This window comes from Mauremys reevesii, linkage group 10, assembly GCF_016161935.1.
Source record: "Mauremys reevesii isolate NIE-2019 linkage group 10, ASM1616193v1, whole genome shotgun sequence".
NCBI lineage: Eukaryota > Metazoa > Chordata > Testudines > Geoemydidae > Mauremys > Mauremys reevesii.
Window position 1 is genome coordinate 60,284,440 of NC_052632.1, and position 9,902 is coordinate 60,294,341.

Here is a 9,902-nt window from a genome sequence, read left to right on the forward strand (position 1 = left end):
CTTTTGTTTTGCTAATAGCTGACAGACACCTTTTAAAGGAGGCTCTCACTGGCAAGTGCTGTTTAACTGTAAAGGTAACCACAGGACTCTAAGTACTATCTTGATTATGATAAATGCATCTTGAATGCTAGTGCTTTCCTTTGTCCTACTGTAAAGGAAAAGCAACACCAGGTATTGCAGAACAACCTTTCCATTCTGCAGAAGGTGATCTTCCCTCTGTATCACTCTTGAACCAATGCCGCAGCACAGTATTAAGGTAGCCAACTGCCAGGAGTTCTGTCTTTCAGATTTAATTTAATTCTCACAAGTAGTTAACAGTTTAGGTTTAAAGATCCTATGGTAGACTTCTGTAATAGTCAGGGTGTCCTGACTGGTTTGCACTTATGTAACTGTATCCTGACTAATGTATCTGAATTTCCCCCTGCAATAGTAGTTGGCTACAATATTCACATTCAACTTCTGCCTGTAATTGTTGTGCTCCAGTAAACTCCTCTGTTAGGTAAACCAAGTGATCTATGAGCCACTAATAATGACTCATAAATTTTTGGATGCACTATATACATATAAGCTACTCTGCTAGTACAAGCAAGTTTCAGACCCTTTGTATGGAGGTATTTATATCTACCGCCTCATCCTGTGCTGCTGTTGGCAAAGTGGATCCTTGCAGAAATGAGCCAAAAAGCACAATTTGACCTGCACTCTCCATATGAGGTCAACAAGCTTCTGTTGTGCCCCAAAGTCAAAACTGTAGGAAAAGGAACGATCAGTTTCTCTAAAGTAGAGAAGAAGCATGAGTGAGATCGTCTCTTCCATCACCACCACCAAGTGCTATTGTTAGCAGGGCAGAGGAAACCCCACATCTCCAGTTGAGAGGAATTTTAGAAATTGCGTTGCAGGAACAAATGACTGGTTTATCTCATCCCATATCTGACAGTGGCCAGTGTTTTTAGAAGAATGTATAAACATCCCATGAGGTGTTTGATTGTGAGGTTGGAGGGAAAATGAGAAAAATGGAAAGAGAGGAAATGGAAGCCTAATGTGGAAGAAAATGTAGCTTGTGTCAATTCCATTAGAGAAATTGCTTGAGTAGCTTAACCATGTGCAAAATGATGTCTCCTATTATCAAGGTTAACAAGACATGAGGTGATTACGTGAATAATGGCACTGGTAGCACAGACAGCTTTGGCTTACATGCCTGATCTTTTCCAAGTTGTCAGGACTCAGCGGCTCTGTCTGAAGCAAACAGTAAGAAGAGTCCCTTTGTAAAGGAAACTAGCGATTAGGAGGCATGAGCTATTAGAAATTTGAGGGAGGGAATGCTAAGGCTTTTCACAATTCTGCTTTCACCAGTACTCCTGCTCTCAGTCATGCCTAGTGCACAGATTTTTCCCAGGCCTTCTTGACACATCCAGTTCCATACTCAGCCTGAAACCAAAAGTGCCCAAAAAGGTATCTGAACATTTACACACCAGTTGTGTGTGTGTGTGTGTGTGTAGCTACAACTTCAATGTGCTGCAGCTTTCTCTGTAAGAATTCTGCCATCTAGGGCTCTGATCTGTGAGAGGATATTCGAGATAGAGGATCACAGAGTAAGACATCTCGACTGTCTCTCTCATGGAGGCTTTATAGTCATTATTTGTCTTACTGAATCTGAAATATGTCTTCCATACGGAATGGGCATGCTGTGCTCACTACCTATGGAAGACAACCCGGAGTGGGGGGCTGGGCTGCTGATTTCAGATCCAGAACCTCACATTGCCAAAGTTCATGGGTGTTCATATCTGGCTACAGCTCTAATTTAAAAAGAGCTAGATTCTAGAATGGGCAATGGCTGAAAGGCACTACTTATCTTCTCTGACCTCTATTTTCTCTAGGCCTGGCTAGGTGTTTGGAGCTATCTTCTAGCATTGTGAGAACCCCTGTGATGAGAGATGTATATGGAAAGGGGCTATGTAAGGAGTGGGGTTGAACTGCACCTGTACGGTTTCCACATGGAACCTGACAATGATGATTTAAATGTCAGTGTTGATAAATATTTCACTTTTGCTGTAAGCACATGAAGGATGATCCTATTGGCCCTGATCTAAATCCCATGGAAGTGAATGGGAGTATCTCAGTTGACATCAGTTGGCTTTAGATTGGGTTGTTAAGAAGAACTTCCCAATCATCTGTGCATGGCATCTGTCTTCTGAGGAAGCCGGTTTGTGCATGGAGCTTAGGAGAGCATCACTACTTTATTTTTATCAGTTCAACCCCTGACACTGAAAGAGACTTTGATAACCTGAGACTTATTCAGAGGGGGGGATGGGGCATGCTCAGGGGATGGAGCGGAATCATGTCTGGGGCTGCTGGTCCCATTGATCAACTCCCCCCCCTCTCTCCCAGTGCCTCCTGCACACCCTGGAACAGCTGTTCCCTGGTGTGCAGGAGGCACTGGGAGGGAAGGGGCAGAAAGAGATGGGGAAAAGGAGGGGCAGGGGTGGAGTGGGGGAGGGAAGAGGTTGGGCCTTGGGGGAAGAGATGGAGTGGGGGCGGGGCCAGGGGCTGAGTGGGGCAACTTGGGGGTCCGTGAAAAAATTTAAATCAAAATGAGGTTGATAAAATTTGAGAGCCGCTGCTCTAGCTGATACATCAGTGGTGCACCCCTTAAGGGTGTTTGCCTATCAAGTTGACTCAACAGCCTTTTTTAAAAAAACACAGATGAATCTGTATCCAAATGTTTTCCAGTTCATTTAATCAGCCAATCTTACCAGCTCAGAGTAACTGAAGCGTAAGTCAATTCTGGACAAACTGTTATATTTATTACAGCCAAGTCCTAGCATCTGTGTGGAGCCCAAGTAAATGGATTGCATAAAGGCAGACACAAAGTCTAATTCTGCTGAAATGCAAAACCTCTAAACTCAGTTTGTATTATATTCTAACCAAACCATTATTGGAATGAGACCTTCTAACTGGGCTGTCTTTCATCAGGCTAACCAATGAGCATGTCATTTCTAAATAAACTGCTACTGTCCATGCAAAATATGTGAGCCACTCTGTAAGTTAGTGGCCATTCTACAATTTTTCTAGAAATGGGAATTGAATTAGAATGAAAAATTATTTTATTCTTTGAGATGCACAAATATCCCCTAAGTTTAAACCATCATTATAAATCCAATTTTATTCATGTCCATTCTATCCCCTCTTTCTCTCCCATTTCCTGACAGTTTTGAACACCTGCTTTCTTGTTTCCAAACCAACAAGACTTGTCTAGTAATCAGCAGAACCCCATGTATTCTATGACTCTGTGGCTGCAGAATCCAGCTCTTGCTGGAAAATTGTGCTTTGAAATTTCAGCTTTGTTGTCTGAATTACACTTCTAGCCCTCACAATGTGAAAATAACTTTCCAAATGTGAATTAAGTGCCAGCCAGTACACTGCTTTTCTGTGTCTGAAAACAGCCTAAACTTAGAACTGAGGTGTTCACTGTCCAGTTCATTTCACTGGGAAGTTTCCTGTAAACCCTCGTTTAAATGCCAACAGACAATCACTTTGCTACTTATGCCTTCCAAAGTGTGAAGACCCGACCCCTCCCCACATCTCCTGCTGACAAAACCTCTAGCTTCCCCCTGCCAACTGCTGTGAAGCCTGTTTTGTCCATACAAATATCTATGCATATTGAAAATGGAACATGTAGAGGTTTGGGGTTGGGACTCAGTCTATCTGCATTGCACTGGACACTGGGATCCCAATCCTATCTGGATGCTCTGGATGCTATTGCAACACAAGTAACAATAGGCTAGTGAATGCTCAATGGCACAAGGCTTACTGCTTTATTCATTTTCATGTTTAAATCTAACTCCAGCTTCCTCTGAATTCCCAATCTGCTACACTGGAGACCCACCACAACCAGAATCCTTGCTGTAGGACTTGGGTCCAGCTTGCCAGGGCATACCTGGGTTCTTGATCTCTGGCTTTTAGAGTGGTTCATCCACACCCAGGACACAACTATTGTCTTCAACCAGAAATGGAGGACCACTGGTGGGGCAGAGGGTGCCATCCTAAAAGAGTCAAAAATGAAACCCTGCTTGACCAGTTTGCTTGTGGTTCCTGGAATTTGTAGAGGGAGCAAAGACTATGGTTACTTGCTGAATCAATTTGAAGTGCGCTCAGATTTCTGAGGTGAGGTACTTGCTACACACTGAGCTTTGAGGCACTGTCCTTCATTAGGGTCCCAAAACCTGCTTTAAGAGCACCTAGCATTTTTGCTGTCACGTTCCCATTTACAGTCTGTATTTAAATTTATGAGTAGCGGAACTGCCATACAAGGAAAAGCTAATGAGCCACTCAGTGAGGTCTGCTAACGACTGACTGTAGGTTTTGAAGAGCCTTATGCAAATTAATATGTGCAAGGCCCATCCAGTTTCCTCACTACCTGTGACCAAGCCTATACCTCTATGTACACACCCCCTGGATACCTCATGCCTGCCTGCTATCCCTTCCCATCTAAGTAAAATCTTCTGCAGTCTGTGGTGACACAAACATAGTCTGGGAAGGCAGGAGGTGAAGCCAAAAGACTTGTTGGCACTAAGTCAGATGGGAGCCATGGGACAATGGATGAGGAATTAGGAATGGGATCTGGGCTGAGAGGTTGCTTGTGTTATAACAGCTGTAGGAATGGAGCCTTACCTGCATAAAAGCTTCACCCTTAGGGTGAGAGAGAAGTGTATTGAACAATTGCATTCTCTTACTGTATGATCAGGTGCCCACTGAGTGCCATTTTACAGGTCTTGATGATTGGAATCTGCTATAGTTTCTTACTATGGCCAGTGTATCTCATGACAGTAGATCATCTGGTTAGACTTTGCTGGTCACTGATCTACTTGTGTATAGTCATATTTCATAAGGGGAAAGATTCGTTGGCACCGCATTGACATTGGAAATATTTCAGGTGGTTGCAAAATAAAGACTGCTTTTATCTTCACCCTGTCTACTTCAGCTTCTGCAAATGAAAGATAACTATGCCCCACAAATAGTGTCTCCCAGGCTGGAGTATGCAAGCCATACAGAAAATGTGTGTGGCCTAATTCCAGTTATACAAACTCGTGTCCCAGAAACATATCAACAAGTACTATTATATCTTTATCTGTTCTGTAGCTTGCAGCTAGCAGGGGCTTGGGAGAATTGAAATATTAAGATTACCAAAGTATATTCTTAATCTTAGGGTACGTCTATACTACCCACCAGATCAGCGGGTAGTGTTCGATGTATCGGGGATCAATTTAGCGTGTCTTGTCTGGACACGATAAATCGATCTGCTAATCAACACCCGTACTCCACCTCGCCAGGAGGAGTAAGTGCAGTCAATGGGGGAGCCGCGGCAGTCGACTCACTGCCATGAGGATGGCCAGGTAAGTCGAACTAAGATACTTCGACTTCAGCTACGTGAATAGCGTAGCTGAAGTTGCATATCTTAGTTCTAACCCCCCTCCCCCCCACTAGTGTAGCCCAGGCCTTAATGTGCATGCTGCAAAATCCATGCAGCAGCACATAGATGCTAGTTGAACATTTTGCAGGAGAAGATGCAATGTGGACCCTGGGGAAATTATTTTGATTTTTTTTTTTATATTTCTGGAATTTTATGTTACTTCATTTTATGTATGGGGGGGGCAGGGCTGGGTCCTGCCCTGGTCCGGGGTTGCAGAGTGAGTCTTCAATGGCAGCTCCTTTCCAACCCCATGCTCTGGGAGTTGCAAGCTGGTGCATGGGGTCGCAGTGCTACTCAAGTTTGACTTGGCTGCCCCTCTGTCATCATGGCAGAAGGACAGCTGGGCCACACCTGAGACACTGTGACCCCTTGTGCCAGGTTGCAATGCCACTTACTCAAATTTGACCCTGCTGCCTGCCACTCCCAGTCATGATGCTGCTGTGGGGTGAGTGTTTACATTTTTAATATCTTTTTTGTTGTTCTATTTCATGTTATTTTGCATGTCTGAAAAATACAGAGCTCTAACGCTACGCAATCTTTGTTCAGATAAAAACTCCCACTGATGTCAAGGGGCTTGATCCTCCGCTACCTTGTACTTTACATAATCATTTATATCTATGCAAAATTACTAGCATGAGCAGTACCAATTTACAACTGATTTGTGCAGGTACAAATTGCTACACAAGATGCAAGCCAGTGGAGAATCAGGCTCAGTGGGACTGCAGGACTTAGCCCAAAAACCCACTCACAAGAGAACTTTAGTGCAAAGTGGAACCCATGCCAAAATATAGAAAACTAATCTAGTTAAGATTGTTAGTCTATCTTTTTGTTTGTTTAAAAAAAAAAGTCCCATGGGAAATAGACATCCTGCCTGAGTCTGCTGTTTAATAAAAGCATCTAAAGGCTTGTGAAGAAAACTGTACTTTGGGGTACAATTTAAATCAAACAGCAGTAACTCAGAGACAAACATCTCTGACATTTAAAAAAAAATTCACCCACAACTTATCTTTTGTTTGCCAATCACTAGATGTTTGCCTGCCATATATATAGGCACTATCCGCTTTGTCTTAAGTGCCATTATGTTTACTTCTAATGGTAACAATCAACAACTGGTGGTAGGCATTTCTGTAAGCTAATGAAGGTAATAATGCTGTCTACAATTGACACCATTGGCGCCAAGTTTCAACCCCATCCCATCCTCCTAGCACAACAAGAAACAGGCCAAAAAGCTCTCATCTTGTGGAGCTGCCTTCCACTCATTGTAGTGGATGGGAAATAAAGGGGCTTTGCAACTTCCCAACCTGCCCAGGGCCTAATCTTGCACAGTGCAAATGAAGTTGATGGGAATTGGAGCCATTTGACACCTTGCAGGATTAGGCCCATAAGAAGAATAGACAGGCTATGTGGCCTCCTAAACCTGCAGAACCCCGCACAAGATTCACTAGGAAATCCTACAGATGTCAGGCCAAGTAAAGCTTGTGTGCAAGCAAAGTGACTCTGCACTACTGCCCAGCCTTCTTTTGTGGCAGCATGGTTCACTTGGGAGCCATGCTGCTATTTGTTCTCCAGTCCCCAAGAAAACATTGGGGAGGTTTCAGTGTGGAGGAGCAGCAGCAGAAGAAAAATGCTGGTCCAATCGGCCTTCTCCTACAATGCAGGATTGATGGAGTAGCCAATACCAGGTTGGTGGTTCTTTGTTGAATCCTCCTTATAACTCTGAAATCATGTGGTGTGATTTTGTTTCCATCTGTAGTTCTTAAATCACTTAACAGAAGCGATTAAATGACAAGGAAACTGATGCACAGAGAACTTACTTATCCAGGGTCAGAGGTGAAATAGTTGCTAATAGTAAAATACCACTAGTAGATCTGTCATCCTGAGCAACAGGCAACTACTTACTTCATGTGAATTGAGAGTGCTTGTTACCTCCTACGAGGTGCTCAGCAGCTTGCAATATCGAGCCCTAAAGTGTGCACATCCCATTGTCAGTACTGAAGATATTTTCAGGTCATACACTGATGCACAATCATCTGGGTCCAGACCTGATCATATTGAAGTCCTTTAGGAACACACTTGACATCATCTGAGCTATTAATAATTGTGTGTGACAGCCCCTTACTGCCTTGCTCAGGGATGAGGGCCCCACTGTGGTAGGCGCTGTGTACACACCTAGTGAAAACCCTGCCCCAAAGTGCATACAATATATCCCAGACATAGGTCCTTGCTTTCATCCCATGTGATGCAGGGGGGTGAAGACATGCAAATAATATAAAAGTTACTCACTTAAGAGTTGTTTGTGCGAAGCAGTCATGTTTATGTTCTCGTACCAGAAAGGGTTCATCAGAGGGAAGCATTTGCTCCTAGCTAATAGAGAAGTGGGGAAATAGTATGTGAAGTTTGTATTACAAATGAAAATAGAAGACTTTACAGTGTGTTCTCCTCAACATGTGCATACAGATCCTGCTATGTCCTCCCCTTAATCAGTTATTTTTGTGTGCTGAGAATAAGGGTGAGAATTTCAGTACTGGCCTAAATGTGTTCTCACTGGGTGAAATCCTTGTCATTGACTTCAGGAGGGCCAAACGCTCATTGACTTCAATGGTGCTAAGATTTGCTGAATGGGAGCAAAGGTCAACCCTGATGCTTTTGAAAATCCCACCTGAACACTTTTTCATATCCAGGCAACATCCTTTCTCCTCCCCGCTTGATACACATTAATCATTGTGTGTGTTTTGTCTGTGATTTTTTTTTTAATTTAAATTCATTCAGATATCATGGTGATTTGCATGCTAGGAGAAGGTAAATAGAATGGAAAATCCTATCACACCAGCAAAAGAGTTTATCAGCCTTCCATTATAGACCAAGGCTGTAAAATATGCCCAAGATTCAATTTAACATATATCCTTCTTTAAAATATCGCTGTTGGTCATTTTAAATCTTACAATTTGGGGTTAATGTTCAAATTATTTCTTTTATCTAAAGAAAAAGGCAAAACTGGCTTAAGTCCCCTCCTCCCCCAGTCAACCCAAGTATTTAAACCCACACAATTTTACATTTTAAGCTAGAGGGCATGAGATGCCTTTCTTAATTTTGGTTACATTTATGATGAAAATGTATATGATTTTTTTAAAGTTTTACTTACATAAAAATACGTTTGTACTTTTTTTGCAAGGTATTATTGTAAACCCTAAGTCTTGGGGGGGAGAATGAATTATGTTAAGAGGCCGGAAAGCTTCATAGCCTCACTCTCTTATTGTCTATTGTGCCTAGTTAGTGCAGCTTTTCTGGTACATATGCCACCTCATCAATTGGTGAGATTTCTACAGTACCTAAATACAGATAAAGAGATGCAATTCTGGTGTTTAATCTTCGGCACTGTGCTTATTAGGCCGTGGGAATTGTCATAACAATACCTAGGTACTGTGTGTATTTAAGAAACCTACTTTCAATAAGGGGGGGGAGTAGTCCCCGTTTCAGGAGTCAGAGACCCAGGGCCGGGGGAGATTCTCCAGGCAGTGGCAGGGCTGGGGCCACACTCCATCCAGGAGCGTTGTTCATTGGGACTCTGCGAGCGGACTCCCGGCCGCTGGGGGCTGGGCCCTGCGGATCGCTAGCGGGCCGCGGGAGGGAGGCCGCGGTGTACTCACGTCTGCAGGTCCGCCAGAGCCCCGAGTGCGAGCTCAGCGCCGCCGAGGAATTGTTGACCCGCTCCAGCCTGGAGGCGTCGATGATGTACCAGAAGTCGGTCCCCACGGCCACCGCCAGGAAGAAGAAACTTAACACGCCCGCCAGCGCCACGAACACGGCGAGGCCACTTAACGTGATCTTCATGGTGCTGCTGCCTTGCGTCCCCGGCTGCCCTGCTGCGCCCAGTCCGGCCCCCTTCGCCGCGGCTCCGCGAGCCTGGCAGCGGGACCCGGCCACGTGCCGCCCCGGCCGCCCGCGAGCCCAGCCACTAGCGCCGCTTGCCGCCTGCAGCCCCGAGCACGCGGCTGTGGCTGCGCTCCGCGCAGCTCCCCGGCCAGCAGGCGCTGGGCCAGCCCTGGCCTCACCTGCCCCCTCGCCGGGCGGGGTGCGCTGGGGCTGGGCGCACGGGTCAGCACCACGGACAGCTCCGCCGCAGCGTCCCGCCTGGAGCGAAGGGGCGCGTGGGCCACGTGTAAGGCACGGGAGAGCGCGTAGCAGCCAGATGCAAGGGGGGCAGCTCCCAGCCCAGCTGGGAGCAGTTCCTGCTGCTGCTGGGGAAGATCCTACAACACCCTCCCCTCTGCACTGGCTCCCAGCCCTGCCGGCGTCTCCTGCTCTCCTTGGCAGTTACACTGTATGTGCATCTGGATCTGCCCTGCTCTCCCTCCAGCCTTCCCGTGACAGGCTTGAAGGACCTGTCCAGTGTCCTCACGGCAGCATTAACGGGGGAACTTTCCTGCCCCTCCTG

The 9,902-nt window shown here is 45.4% G+C and overlaps 1 protein-coding gene across 4 annotated transcripts in view; it reads right to left on the reverse strand.

Moving 5' to 3' along the window:
• TMEM114 (transmembrane protein 114) overlaps positions 1-9,304 on the reverse strand; it is a 31,539-nt gene extending 22,235 nt beyond the window's left edge. For 2 of the 4 annotated variants that reach the window (XM_039492723.1, XM_039492722.1), the window contains exons 1-2: positions 9,115-9,304; positions 7,751-7,831 (exon numbers count right to left, since the gene is read on the reverse strand). In XM_039492723.1, coding sequence (XP_039348657.1) covers positions 7,751-7,831; positions 9,115-9,298 — 265 coding nt within the window. In that variant the 5' untranslated portion in view covers positions 9,299-9,304. Of the gene's footprint in view, positions 1-3,786; positions 4,041-7,750; positions 7,832-9,114 lie in introns of those variants that run through there. The other 2 variants (XR_005585736.1, XM_039492721.1) reach the window with 2 other exon arrangements.
• Positions 9,305-9,902: the final 598 nt, after the last annotated feature.